At 39.3% G+C, this 15,011-nt stretch overlaps 1 protein-coding gene and 1 long non-coding RNA gene across 5 annotated transcripts in view; one reads left to right on the forward strand and one right to left on the reverse strand.

Annotated features, from left to right (window-relative positions):
* Positions 1-9,962, reverse strand: part of LOC105275662 (otoferlin) — a 31,870-nt gene extending 21,908 nt beyond the window's left edge. For 2 of the 4 annotated variants that reach the window (XM_011332665.3, XM_011332664.3), the window contains exons 1-3: positions 9,389-9,961; positions 4,971-5,029; positions 626-814 (exon numbers count right to left, since the gene is read on the reverse strand). In XM_011332665.3, coding sequence (XP_011330967.2) covers positions 626-814; positions 4,971-5,029; positions 9,389-9,467 — 327 coding nt within the window. In that variant the 5' untranslated portion in view covers positions 9,468-9,961. Of the gene's footprint in view, positions 1-625; positions 815-4,970; positions 5,030-9,388 lie in introns of all 4 variants that reach the window. The other 2 variants (XM_011332663.3, XM_026971701.1) reach the window with 2 other exon arrangements.
* Positions 9,963-11,034: 1,072 nt separating this feature from the next.
* Positions 11,035-14,981, forward strand: LOC105275660. Its single transcript, XR_893270.3, has 2 exons — positions 11,035-11,075; positions 11,868-14,981. It is a non-coding gene; the product is annotated as an uncharacterized LOC105275660 (long non-coding RNA).
* Positions 14,982-15,011: the final 30 nt, after the last annotated feature.

Consider the following 15,011-nt stretch of genomic DNA (forward strand, 5'->3'; position numbering starts at 1 on the left):
TACCTTAATACATATAAATAAAAGTTTGAAAAGCAACTAAAAGAGAGTTCCGTTTAGTAAGATCGCAATTTTGCGTTTGTAGCAGAGTTGTTTCTTCTTTCAGAGGAACGAAAATACGCGGCTAGGAAGGAAGGTGCATTTTAAACATCTGGAGATGTAGATATGCCATAGTCACTTGAGTACATTGGTACATTGGCTGAAAATGCTGGTCACGTAGGCGCTTTACTATTACAGCTAACCATTTAATATAATTGCTGTGAGCGAAACGTGGCGACAAGAGACAAAACTCGAGTTGCTACCCCGAGTAAATTAGCAATAAATTTGCTGTTGTTCCAACGAGCAACATATATGCAGGTCTTCGAGCAGTCCCCCCTTTTTTTCTCCATTTTTCCCCGCGCGTTTGAATTTTAAATATCTCGCGCCCTAATTTCCTCCGTCACATTAAAATGTCAATTAACGGCAACGAGAACTTTGTTATCTCAAACGAGACGCTCAAACCGGAAACTTTCATCCGACAGCTTTTTAGCAATATTCGATAACAAAATAACAATTATGTGGCCAGTGTACACGATAATTATCACGTGATTACGTCTACAGTCACTCGTCTCTCGATATCAGGACTTACCGGAAGTGGTTTGTTATTGAGGTCGACCAGAGAGTCCGAGATCAGGATCCTGCCTTCACGGACCACCGTCTGCAACACCAGTCCATACCTTGCTGCAATTTTTTCGTTTCTGAGGACTCCACGCGATACCACTGCCAACTGTAGTACTTCCGCCTCGTCCACCGGTCTTCCCAAATTCCACGTGAAGCTCTGAAAACAGAGAACGTGGATTATTCAGATCCTCCCGATAGTTCTCTCAATAGGGAACGTTTCTCCGATCAGCTGAATATAACAGCTGGATTAAAAGAAGCGATTTTGTGAGATTTCTTCAATCTGCAAAAACATCGTCTCTCTGCTTTTCGAGATTAAGCGCATGATGAAGAGATCAATTTTATGTATAATACTTTTTTGAACGTTTGTACATCGATCCTTTGATTTGCTCAAGACCGAAGATTGATGGTTTTGCAGAATGGATCCTTGTTACTTTTATACACTTGCTCTTCACGTAAATATAAAATAGAGAACGGTTTTAGACTTTTGAGGGCGTATTATGGAAAAAACATTGCTATTTCTCAAACACCCCCGCAAACTGAATAATCGCTGCTCGTATAAAAAGGAAGTGAGGCCACTCGAATCACAATCACGAGTTTACACGCGTTTGGTTCGCACGCACGTGTGAAGAAATAACGTAATACGCACGAGAAATAACGTAATATGCGAGACACGTATATAAATAAAGTTGGGAAATCGATAAACTGTGAGAGTCCCGGATACCTCCGGGAGAACCACGCGATATTTAAGAAAAAAGCGATATTGAGAAGACTCCGAAGCGAGGACCAACCGCGCGATAAGGACGATTTATTATTTACGGTCGAGAAACGCGAGATGCTTCTTCGAGATTTTTAATACAGTTACGCCCATCATGTCGCGTATTCGCTCCAGTTTCGTTTCTGTCGAGTCATCAGCAAAATATAGGTGAATTAAAGGAAATCGATAACTGTTAAGAGCAATTGGTAGAGACACAATTATAAATTCTTCACGGAATCAAAGGAGTAATTGGTAAAATCTTACGGAATCAGAGAAATAGCTTATAACCGTCAATTTCCTTCTCGGACTGTTTTACTGCAATGATTTCAATCTCTCTACGAACAAATTGAAATTTAATAAAAAAGAGTAGGTTCCTTCGTGTGTTACGCATGCTGGTTTAATTTAGTTATATGTAGTATCGATACTTGGTATTGGTATATCGAAAATAAAATCGAGTAGGATAGAATAAAAACAACTATGAAAACGAGGACCAATGCGTGGTTTCAAAACTATTCAATTTTAAAAACAAGTTCTTTCCGTCTATGTTTTATAAAGCGTCATTTGTATGTTATTCTTTATTCTTGGTAAACGAAAAAATACAAAAAAGCGAGTTCTCTACAAATTTTTCAAAAATCCTCTTCGCGAAATTATGGTCTTGTTTATTAGAGTTTTATTAGAGTTGATATTGTAAGTAAATAGTATTATAAAATGCTTTATATATTTCTGCTGGATGGTTTTAATTTTCATAATGAATCGTTCGAGATATAATACTATTTTTCTACCGCACAGTTAATCATTTAATTTTTAATTGCTTTGCTATCTAATTAGTTGTATTGCATCTACTGAGAAAGAATCTGGAATTTAGCGAATTAATTTCGAATGTCAGGTCGACTTCACAGGCATGAATTTCTTTCTTGCAAATCATTTCAAATCCATTTTTCATTTCATCAGAACTCTTGCAACCTCGCCAACATGAACCTTGAACTGACATTTCTGACTATTTCTGCTAAAAGCGTTATGAAATCGCGATCTTCGAATTCACGAACATCCGTAACTTCGATCGTCTGCGCAAATTTGACACGTGTATTAGTTACATCGGCGTTCATCATCGGTGAACACGATGTAATCCAGGCTATCAGGATATTGCAAAACGTTTATTTCCCTCACAGACAGGTTTACGAGAAACGGTGCATATATGTACTTAGGCAGAACTGTCAGACAGCTTGCTGTCAGACAAGTTTCTGTGGCGCGGAAGTTCCGTAATGGATTGGTTTACGTTAACGTCATTAAATCGAGGTTTCGATGTTCATCAAACAGCCTCTGCATCCTGTGCAACCGCCACGCACAGGATAACTAGGTCAGCATTTTAAATAATTTTTGGCAAACGAAAATGAGCACATGTTCGATTATGAATGTTTGTAATTCAAGAGGCAAGAATAGAGAGCATAATTAAACTTGCAGAGATATATAAAACGCGTATTTTCACACAGAGCCCGCGACGTCCCGCTCTGCGTGTCGGAGTTCGCTCTTTTCGTAACAATTTGCTTTCGCGTTACATGTATCTGGAAAGTACGTATATACGTATACATACGTTGAAGTCTCTATTCAATGAGAAGGCAGTACTACAAAGAGCCGTGCCGCCATTGTGAGTCCGCGCTATTCACGACTTATCGCAAGTGATCAAATAACCGGATATATACATACACATATTTTTTTCGTGAAAACTGGTCAATTATTCAGGCAGCGCAAGAAAAAGGTTTGATCGAGTACGCCGTTGGCCACGTCGAGACCGTTTTTGCATTCAAGTGCCATTTTATTGAAAAAGAAGAAGCGCAAGAGAGAAGCAACGTTCGAGTAGCATTATATGTCATTAATTGCAAATGCGTTATCCTCGCTGAGAAATGTTCGCAAACGAAAGGAACGATCGATTCGTTCGCTTTTTCATGTCGGATATATCGCTGTGTACACAGGATGTCCTGATCTGTCACGATCAATGCGCGGAATTGAAGATCGCGAAAATGCGCTACGTGAGCTGCATTACTTCCGTTCTTGCGCCGTATCCACGACGAGAGTCCGTCCATGGATCGATTCCGGCACCACGCACCTTTAGCTCGGCCATGACATAAAAGTTGAATAAAATGTTTTCCCGCAACGCAGCTATATCGTTTAATGCATCGCTTTTTGCGCGCGAAGCAACGCAAAATCGAGAGATCGCATCTCACCTCCGGAAAATGAGGATTAGCTAACAAATAGTATACATGCGTTTGTTCCCACTCTCTTTCTCCCGGCAACAAACGCGTGCTGAATGGTAAAAGTCCAGTGAGAATTTGCGTAATTGCACGGTGAAAATTCGCGCGAGCAGTCGTGCGATTTGTTCATCATGAATAATTGCTCTCTGTAGCATAAAGGCGAAGTTGATTGGCGATGCAAATTACGAGAGACTTTTCGTATACAATTCTGTCGGGAAATCCGTGGAATTCGTTTCAATGTACAGAAGTACACGAGGAGTTTATTAGGATCGAACAAACTTTCTGCAAGTAATAATTAACGCAGGAGTAGCGGTTATCGGACCGAAAGATTGGTGAAGACCCAACGCCTTATTAAAATTCAGTCTCCTTTAAGCTTGCAATTCTTTCTGCTCGCCTCGGCATCGTGAAATTCCTCGTCCAGTTTCTGCCATCTCATCTCATTTTCTTGTCCCCTAATTTCATCAATAAACGTGGACGTCGTCGCGTCAATGAGATGAATCCTACTTTTTTCTGGTTTGTTCGCGAAAACTCCATTTATTCTCGCTCACGGATGCCGACGATCTAACGCGTTCGTAATATAGGGCGTGACGTAAAGTCGTTATTTTCCTGGTGAAATGCACGTTCGCTATTCTGACGTTCATAATTACGCTCGTAATGGGACATCGACACTCCAATAATACAATCCTAGCTAATAACGTTTTATTCGAAAGGCAATTATCACGATGATATCTGTCCAGCGATATCATATATTAACACGAGATATTATCGAACGGAAATCACAAATCTGCATTCAATTATAATTTTTTGTGAATATTTCTGCGGCATTTTCTGTGCAATCAACGATTTAGTACATTTATTTACAATTTATGTATAATTTGTTTCACTTGTAATAATTATTTCTTATAAAGTTTAAAATTGATTTTATTTTCTCCTTTCCAGAATCTGAAAATGTTTTCTCTTTCGTTCAAAACTCGCTATCGTTCTAATCCACTTGTAATTAAATTGTAATCCAAGTATATGAAACGTAATTTCGTTTAAAGGAGGAAGAGGAAGAAGGGGATCCCTAGAGAAAGTGTATCAAGTTTGTTAACATAACAGTTTGTGAAAAACTCAAGATAAGCATTCTCATGTTAAACGCGCCTTCTCTTGTTTGCCGCGCCCACGCACGCCCTGATTGTATTGGGAACTTAATCTTGGATATAGGCGCGTATTTTCCAGATTTTATGAGACTTATCGTAAGCCTCGTTCCCGGCGTTCTGTAGGACTCTAATTTATATTTTACGGCAAAAAGAAGAGGAAAAGCTTTTTACCTGTTCCACCTCGATAACGTCCCCATTATCCTCGAGAATCGTCGAATAATGCGATACTTCTGCAACAGAGACAAGAGAAAAGGTGCATTGAGTAAAAATTTTTAATTTGCTAAAATTTCAAATGCATTTCACGCAAAAGTATGCCTGCAAGCTTTTGCGAGAAACGCCGACGCAACTTGTGTCGCGTATTACAGCTCATACGCGGATGTAAAGTTTCATTACATCTGTGGGCTATTCATAATTAATAATGGCCCACTGTGGAGCAAATTAAAATAACATTTTGCAGATTTGTGTCACATATAAAAGCGCGGTCGCCGGTACTCGTAAAAGTGAAAAAAAAGAATAGAAAAAGAATGTATCGCGAGTCGCTTTCGAGCATCGTATGACGGGATAAGGATTACTCCGAGGCATGCAAAGTGCCTTTATCCTTGTGCAACGGTAAATACCTCGCTTCTCCATTCCGCAATTGCAGAATTCTCGCAACGCTAGGCACGAGTGCAATGCGATTAAATTGCGTTGCGATACGCGCGGCGCACAAGTTCGAATTAACAACGCGAAAATAATCGGCCGCTCGAGGTGGTATTAAACGATCCTCGGAACGTATCGTTCGCGTACGTATTCATCGCGAAAAGAAAGCAAACAATCGCGGTAAATGCCTTCCGTTTATCGTGAAACACGCGGGTGCATGTTGCAACGACGGAAATGTCATCTAACTTTTCGCGCTTTCCGTGACTCCATTTATCGCCCGCGGAAATCTCGGTAATTATCACGATAATTATCTGTTTACAGAACGAGAGGGAGAGCGACTCAACTTCTGCTTTACGAGCGCAGTTTCATTGACGAGATAAAATTACTACCGGTCGCGTAGGACGGAAAGCGCGGCGATAAAAAAAAGTCCGCGCAGTAGATAAGACGCTTTATAGCCAGCCATCGCGGCGCGAGTGCGTCTGAAATTGCGTACGCCGGGTTCGTTAGCGCAATAAAATTGTCGCTACGCATGCACGTGGCCGGCCGCATCCTGCTTCCTTTACTCTTCACAACTTTTTTCTCTATAAATGTCAACGTTTTTCAATGCGAAGCGCAGTCGATGTTCCCGATGACCTAGCGCGCCAAAAACGCCACTCCCCGTAAACTGCGTAGAAAATTCATTTATATGCGTGGAATTGGAGTTTTCCAAATCATAGTTATGAAATTTTCAAGAGTTCTGCTGCACGAATAAAAAGATTAATTAATGCGTACAAAATTAATAAAAAAACAGCAAATATTTCATTGTATTAAGTTCTAATAGAATACTTCATAGAAATGGAATTTTATATGAAGATGTCTGATATCGAAATGTTGTCGACTAATCGCGAGATTTGTAAATATATAAATTAGCACAAAATTACATTTCTCTGATATCATTTCGCTGTTATTTAAATATTATATATATATGTATATGAAAATAATAATGTTGTCTCGTTTACGCTACGAGCTCGACTCATAATCGTCGCGATCTTCCCACGTATGAACGTATGATCGATGTGCAGCGACAATTAGAGTGCAACAGTATGTGCTACGTTTATTATAAATTCATTCGCGGGTCAGTCCCATAAAATTGCATCCAGCAGTATGCAATTTTATGCAAAACAAACAACGACTGCCGGCAGCGGCAGGCAGTATCGGCGATCTGAACAGTTCAAGGAAGTTTCTCCGTTTTTTCTTCTTTTTCCTTAGTTATGAGCACGGCGGGGGAAATGCGGTATTATATGCAGAAATAGCTGAGTGTTTCCTCGTCGCGGGAAAAAGAAGCGATCCCGACCGCGAGAGCACGAACGCATTGCTTTCCGTTTGCATAAGAAATGCCAGCAATCGACTCGCCGCCGTCTCGCTTGCAATTGCTTGGTAGCGAGCACTTTATCCGTACTGGCGATCGCCGTCCGCGTCTGAAAATAGCAGTCATGGCAATTACCATACTGGTTTTGTGAGAGAGAAAGAGAGAAACCGTAAAAAGCATCACTCGTGCACTCGCGCCGAGCACGATGTGCTCTATTGTTCCTGGATGACCGGTCAGTCTGGGTCGCGGGCAATGCAATGTAGAAAGTTATGCCATTGATCGACGACTATTGTTGCATCGGCGCGATGCCAACGGGAAATTGTCTCTATTTACAACGACCGCTTCCAACGTTGCAACGGCGCATCGCTGCAGCGAGAATGATTATTATTCATTAAAATGACGTAAATACTAATTACGGAATACATAACGACGTCGGTGTGTCGATTGCGCGACTGTCTCGTGAGGATCACCGGTGAAATTAATCACTTTTCCGCGTGCACGCGTGCGATTTGTACATTGAACGTTAACGAGATTGGGGGAAGGGCAAACTGCGAGGGTAGCTTGCGATTTACGCGGAGGTAGCGCGAGCGATGAAAGGGCGATACTCGAGAATGAACTTAAATCGCCGACCGCTATTTCGGCGATTTATCAAATCCTGCCAGCCGCATTCGCGCGAGTTTAATATCGGCCCGTAACTGTGTATCACATAATTCACTGTAATATAAAAGCGTGTGCAGATACGCGTATTAATCCTAAGCTTTAATCTTCACGACGTGCATCGCGCAATACTCTTTTTATGATTCCAAGTATCTTTATGTGTTTTACTCATGCGCGCATCCGCAGGAATCCATGTTTTCCATGTTAATTTCGCGCTTTTTGCCTATTACCGACGTGATTTCCGCAATTCCCAGGCGGTCACGCGGTTGAAATTCCAATGGTTCGACGCTATGTTTATAATCTTGATGTCCAACGATAATCCACGGAAATTAGTACCATACGTCGCAAGAATGTCCTGATATTAGTCGACGGATACCAGACAAGTCTTGGACAACGATATTTCATCTGTGCGCATATTAATAATTCCTTACATATACATACGTAATACTGGGCAATAAATAAATAATATTTGCTCGAATTCGGTCTATACGTAGATATACGTAATGTATACGTATATCTTGTTTCATCTCTTTTTTTGTGTCTTTTTATCTCTTTAATATCGTTCGCCGACGGACCTCGTGATCAAGAATTCTCTCTGCCTCTTCTCGGGTAACGTATTTCATGTAACGTAGTCAACCGAACTGGGACAGGTATGATTAAATGATATGTAGCTCCCTGTTGCGTTAAGCCCCGCAGGCCGCAGCATGCGTCTCTCGTTATGCACGCACAATCATGTGCAAATGCCTCGCGGCAACGACAGGAAACGGGGACTAGGAGAGATAAATACTTTGGGAGTACCTGAAGAATAGTAAGAACTATACGGAAGGGTGGTTCCCGGATGTAAGGCGGATGACTGGCAGCTGTTCGGATACGCAGTTTTTCGAAACCGTATGCAGCATGATCCATACAAAGCATCGTACGGATCATGCTCTCGAAATTACGTATAATTTTCTAATAACGGGGTGGATAATGCAATTGTTGTTCGACGTAAATAGGACGCGTCGATACGTTTGAACAATGCAACTATAAATGCAATTGTAAAGCGATCTGCGCCACGAAGAACGTCAAATCTGGACTCGAACAGTGGAGGTTTTACAACGGTCTAAAAATAAACGCGGCTTTTGGATTATTTACGGGGGCGTGTCACATGCTACTGATCGTGCCGAGATCTTTCAGTTATCGAAAACTCTCGAGCGATGATATGAAAGCCGGCATTTATCGGAATTGTTGGAAAGTTATTGGTGCATGAGAGCGCGCAATTACGACCAGTTAACCGACGAGAATTAGGGAAATTAGCGTGGATCATCATTCGCTTAGCAGGGTGGTTTTCACACAATGGCATCATCAATCTCCGATACGATCAATCGCTAGACAAAGGACGCATAGAGATATGCATCCACGTGGCAGGTATGTCTCGTGCATTAATCCACATGGTAAGCTTTAGTCAACGACAACGACAACTCTTGTATAACAAAGACAATAGCGGATGAAGGAAACCAACGAATAAAGATGTACACGGCGCGTAACAGCGCGAGGAATTATTCCATAAAATAAACAGAAACAAATCTGTCTCGTAAATCTTCAAAATCTTGCTCCTCAAGAAAACTCTCTTCCTTCAAGAAATATAATCGCTGCGCCTTCCGAGATGTAAGAAGCAAACAAATAAATAAACCTCGAAAAAGCCGGAGCAAAACGCAGTTCTCTGGTAACTTGATAAATAATCGTCTATTTGTTCAAAAAATGTTGCTCAAGTTCTCGACAACGGCAACGTTGAATCGGAATTGATGTCACATATCGCGAACCGCTTCTCTTTTCAATTTGTACAACGAATATCCACAGGTAGATCGTTCAGAGCGCGGAAGACCGACTCAAGCAAATCGCGCTCGTTAATTTCCTGCGATCGTTTGGCAATTAACGAATCTCAAACTTAGAGCGTTACATGTACCTCGAAAGTCGATTCTCGCGACCTTCTCGCCCTTGCACTTGAGACCCTGAATGTTCTTCAGGATAACGACGAGTGACATTCTTGCTCTCCTCCGTGATCTTGAGCCGCGATCGTAAAACCAGGATCGGGTGCCCCCTTTCCCGCCTAATTCTCAATGATCGCACTGGTCCGCGTGTCGCCAACGATATCGGTCACTCCGTCCACCGAGAGCGTGTCTTCATTCATGTTCGCGGATGCCGCGCGGATCAGGGATCTCGATCATAAGTCCTGTGATCTTGTCTCTCGTTTCCTCGAGACAGGAAGGGAGAAAGAAAAGAGTAAGAGACAACGCAAAGGAGAACCGTGTAATTGCAGAAGTTCACGGGGATCAGCCTCGTTGCGGCGTGCAGTATCGAACCAGGTGAAACGCCCAGCAGTGACCAGCCAGGTCAAGGTGAAGGAGGAGCGGTCCTGCGAGGCAGAGACGTTAAGTTTCAGTCACCTCTAAAGAGCGCGGAAGAGCGCGGACACGCTCGTGTCGCGTGGATCAATGCGATCGTGCCTCCTGGAGGCTGACCCGTCGACTGACCTGTCGTCCATCGAGAGTACGCGCCTCAAACAACCCCCAGTGAGTGTGCACCAAGATAATTTGGCGCACGCGCCCCTTTGCGATGCGTGGCGACCGCCGGAGTCCGCCGACGCCACCCGCTGGAACCATCACGTTACGCGGACGTCGAGCGTCTTTAATGGATGACGTATGCCTGTTTCTCTCTCTCTCTCTCTCGCAGGTTCTCTTGCGCTTGTCGTCGAGTAATCGAGCAGGTGCAATTGTCAAGTTCCGAAGTTCCGAGTTGGCGCGCAACGCGCACTAATTGTGCAAATTGAGGAGAAACCGAGCGATGAACGCTCAAGTTTGAGACGTGGCTGCTTGAGAATAAAGGATAAAAGCTGTTAAGGATTCTTTTGTTAAGGAGAAAGGTATTTAAACAATCGTTTAGTACGCGAGCCGGAAGCATTTTTAAAATATTAAAATCCAAAAGGACAGCGTTAAAACGCTTCAAGAAGTTATAAGAAAATAAGAGGAAATGTGCGGAGTTTAAAAGTTTGTCTAATCACTTTGTTTTATATGTTTTATATGTTGCTAAAAGATTATGTACAATTTAATTTAATATAATTGCTCTCTCTCTCTCTCTTTCTCTCAAGGGAATAAATATAAAATAGGTAAAAATATAATAAAGTTTATCCCCGTATATGGAAATATATAAAAATTTCAGGTACAAAAAGTTGTGTAATAGATATTTTATATATATATAATATTATGTATTTTTTGCGAGTAAATATTGAAAGAGATCCCGATTCGTTGAACGTTAAAATTTCAGATCAAAAAGAGAAAGATAGAGCTGTTTCATATATTATTTTTTGAATATTAAAAAGGATAAATTCGCAGAGGCTCTACAATATATTTATTATACAGGGTGTCCCAGACCTACCGTACATTTGAACAGCCGCGAAAAATTAAGATCAAATTGAAGTGTGCGCGATGCGCGGGACCCCTTCGACCCATCATCACTGAACGCGGAAAAATTCTACACAAGGATAGGATAACTACAACCCTTCGTAGCGCCGAAACTACGCCACCCTCGACATTTTGCAAGAGGAACATTCGTCTCAGAATCACCTCAGGAATCTACCATTAACCGGTGGTACGGTAGGTCTGGGACACCCTGTATAATATCCTCATAAGAAAAATGTGCGCGTCATTAATTAAAACGTTATCAATTTTATAACCAAACTAGTAAGTTTATTACTTATGGCACGTAATAAAAAAAAGAGAAGACAAGAAAAAAATGATTATTAGATTAGAATTATTAGAAGTATCTTACTTTTTTTTTACTCGTGTCTATTTTATCATGTTTTATTATCTGACTATACAGTAAGATACTATATTTGATATTGAAAAGAGAGAGAGAGAGAAACTCGTAGTTACGAGTCAGCATAAATATTACTGATAATGCTCAAGTGCATTGGAACATCACATGATATGAATACTGACAAGTCGCGCTTTGAACAAAATTATTTTGCATCGCTGTCCTACAGAATTTCATTTACGTCATAATCTACACATGCAATCAAAAGTTCCATGTGTCTTTTCTCAATAACATTATCTAAGTAAACTATATTTCGACTCACGTATAGGATCTCATATAAAATTTCATCTCTCAAAAATATAAGTTTAAATTAAATATTCAAACTAAAAGAAAACCAAAAAATTTCAAATAAAAGTCAGACAAAAATTTTAAAATGCAGTGCGATTGTGCAAATGATGCAATTTTGATTGCACTGATTGTGCAAGTTTGGTCATCAGATATAACTGGATCAAGCTATTGGCATTTTTATTCTACTCGATCTGCACTTATTTTTCACAGGGATTATTTATGGCTTTTTATACTGAGCATATTATTGCAGTTTCTCGCGCAATTTTAATCTCTTGTGTCATTAGTTTTTCAGAGACTCTTGGGCAATGAAATTTTCATAGATCCAGACTATAAAGTCCCGGCAAACTCTAAATTATTAAGCCTGTTGAAACCACAGTTTCTCAAGGTATTTGACTTTCTTTTAAACTCTTAAGCTTGACATTAAAACATATTCGACATTTTACACATTTTTTTTAAGATTTAAACACCCTATTATTTAAAGAACGTCATAGAAAATCTTTCTTAAACATTAAACATTTTGCCGAAATCTTTCAACTTTTATTCTTCTCTAGTTTATGTTTAAAAATTCTAAGATTCTGATATTTTCAATCTTTGTACCTTTCAAAATTTATGGAAACTTTATTTCTAACAATATAAATAATTTTCACGAGCAACATTTAATTACAAAACTAAAGTAATTCTTTTCTCAGGATGCAACCGTGTTACATTTGTCACGCGTATTTCATTGCGCTTCTGTATGATGTATGTACGCGAGAACGTTCGCTCGACGATTTATTTACTTGGCACGTGCCAGGAACGTCAACGGTTGAAGTAAAATACACGTGTCGGTTATAATCATTTTCGGAACGTCACGAAAGAAACCCCCAGGGCCTTTTTCCAGCAGAAATTCGGCAGAAAATCTGACAAATACAGAATGCTATTCACGGAGAACACCCTCAAGATCCACTCTTAGGACCACGATTCACGCCTATGTAACTCCAGATACAATTTTAATTATGCTGGGATCACAACAGAATAAGATTGAAGCAGGAGAGATCTCTCATCATGCTGTACGACCAAAGCAGCTGCTTTTCCGAAGAGAACACGCGAGGGTGGATCAATAATGAAATGGGGGTTGGCTGGGATTTCCAGCGCCATCCCTCCATGTCATGTGGAACTAGCAACTGTTACTTATTCCTTCCTTCTTTCCTCGTGGTTGAATTTTAATCCTGTTACTCTTGCTTTGGGTTCGCATTCGATATATTTCTGCATTTTAACATGCGATAAATCTGCAGATATTACTTCTGACCTTTCTTAATGATCCTAACTTTCCGTTTTCTGATAGGGATTTCTACAAAATGGAATAAAATTTTATTTAACTAAAAAAAGATAAATATTAAGGTACGATGTTAAATTAAAATACCAATTAGAATATAAAAGTTCAAAGTTTTTAAGATTTTAAAATATATACAGAAAATAAATGATCAGCAGGATTAAAAGAAGGTATAGTTAGTAGATTAATATATCGTCTTTGATCGAAGAATTTTTATAATATAATATCAAATTTTCATAATTTATAATTTAATATCAATTTTATAATATCAAAGAAAATTATCTTATTATATCTTTATTAATGAGGTGCGTGTAGTCTAAACAGAAATGGAAGAACATATATAGGTTTTTACAAGATATGTTATAATTTCAATTTCGAGTATTATTACTTCGTGCTTCTGGAGGATTTACTCGAGAAATGGTAAGTTTACTCTTACGTGTAGTCGAGATTGTGTAGTCGAAGACTACAAACCACAATTGAGGATATATACTTTTTTACTGGTATTGTATAAATATAGTTGCACATTTCTCCCTCAGTTATCGCAACACGATTTAATTATTTTTCACCAAGGTTGATCTGTATCTAGACGTTGTGACACAAATTACGCTCAGCATTTTTCTCCGATAAATTATAACCGATTAAGAGATTTTATCGATATTAACATTTTAAATAATAATGATACGACAAATACTTTCAATGCTTTCTTCATAACAATCTTTTTAGTTGCAAGAAGATAAAACTTTAAATATAATATTAATAAATCTGATAGAATTATTATCGATTTTGTTAAACTAATTTAATAACTTTCTGATCAACAAAATTGCGTATAGCAGAGAGAATATCTTTTTTTCTTATCATTGATTTTAGTTTCGTTGAACTTATCGGGCAAAAAAATTTATTATGTGTAATTATACAATCTCCTGAAGCGCAAATTCATCTCGAAACTAATTCACAAGCTCATAAGTTCACCTTATATCGCCAGCTATACACAAATCTTACTTTACAAGCCAGCAACAACAGCAACCTTTCATACCACGTTATTAATGCAAATTCCTTTTATACAATTAATTCCTTTGCTTAATACTCTGCGTCGACAGAATAAGGTAAGAGAATAACAGAAACTAGGAGTATACAATAATGCCGTAATTCGATTCTCCGCAATATATATTTACGCGGGATGAAAAATGAAAAAATTTTCCAATCACGATCAGCTGAATTATCTGAAGTAACGCGAAAGTGAGATGTAAAAGAACTGCACGGATATGCATTCATGCATATTGATAGCGGATTTACCAGTATGATGATGATGATGATGACGATGATCTTTGTTATCCTTTGTATCCCTACTCCAATCCCCCAAAATATCAAGTTTAGATGAGAACACGCTAATGTACTTTTTATAATGAAATACTTAAAGCACTCATGAATGCAAAAACAGCATTATACAAAATCCGTAAATCTTTAATATGCAACAGTGCATAATAGCTCTTGGAATAAGATGCTAATAACTGTTACACTCTCTCACTTGTTAGAAAAATTAATCAACATTTATAAAATAAACTAAATTGCTCTTTCCCATTCTCTTCAAGAATATCAGTTTCAGAGCCTCTGAAAAGATAGATTCTCCCTCTTTTCTCTTCTGTTTTTCCACGTATATTATACAAGCTTCATTATTCTATTCCTAATCGTAAATTTAAAAAGTTTCATACATTTATTAATGTTTCTACATCGTGTAGTCTAAAACGACAACTTTAAACATTAAATAAGTGACGATCATTTATGAGGTTCTAACACTATCGCTGTGGGCTATCAATATTTATTCCGGTCTCGTGGCTGCACGATGGATACAGAAGATCTTGTCCAAATATACAGGAGCAGCTGTGTGTGTGTGTGTGTGTGTGCAGCAACGGCGTCAGCATCCCTTTATATCTCAAGAAGAGCATCGATTGAGGTACCTATGAAAAGTCGTACCCAGGAAATTGAATAAATTCTTGCTGATATCGAGTTCGAATATCTAGTCATCGTTACCGTATCTTGCTATCTTGCATTGAATACTGTCAAATCTACCAAAGTTGACACAAATGATCGAAGACAAAAATATTTTTCTCCTGGAGAC

The sequence above is a fragment of the Ooceraea biroi genome, chromosome 8 (genome assembly GCF_003672135.1).
Source record: "Ooceraea biroi isolate clonal line C1 chromosome 8, Obir_v5.4, whole genome shotgun sequence".
Taxonomy (NCBI): Eukaryota; Metazoa; Arthropoda; class Insecta; order Hymenoptera; family Formicidae; genus Ooceraea; species Ooceraea biroi.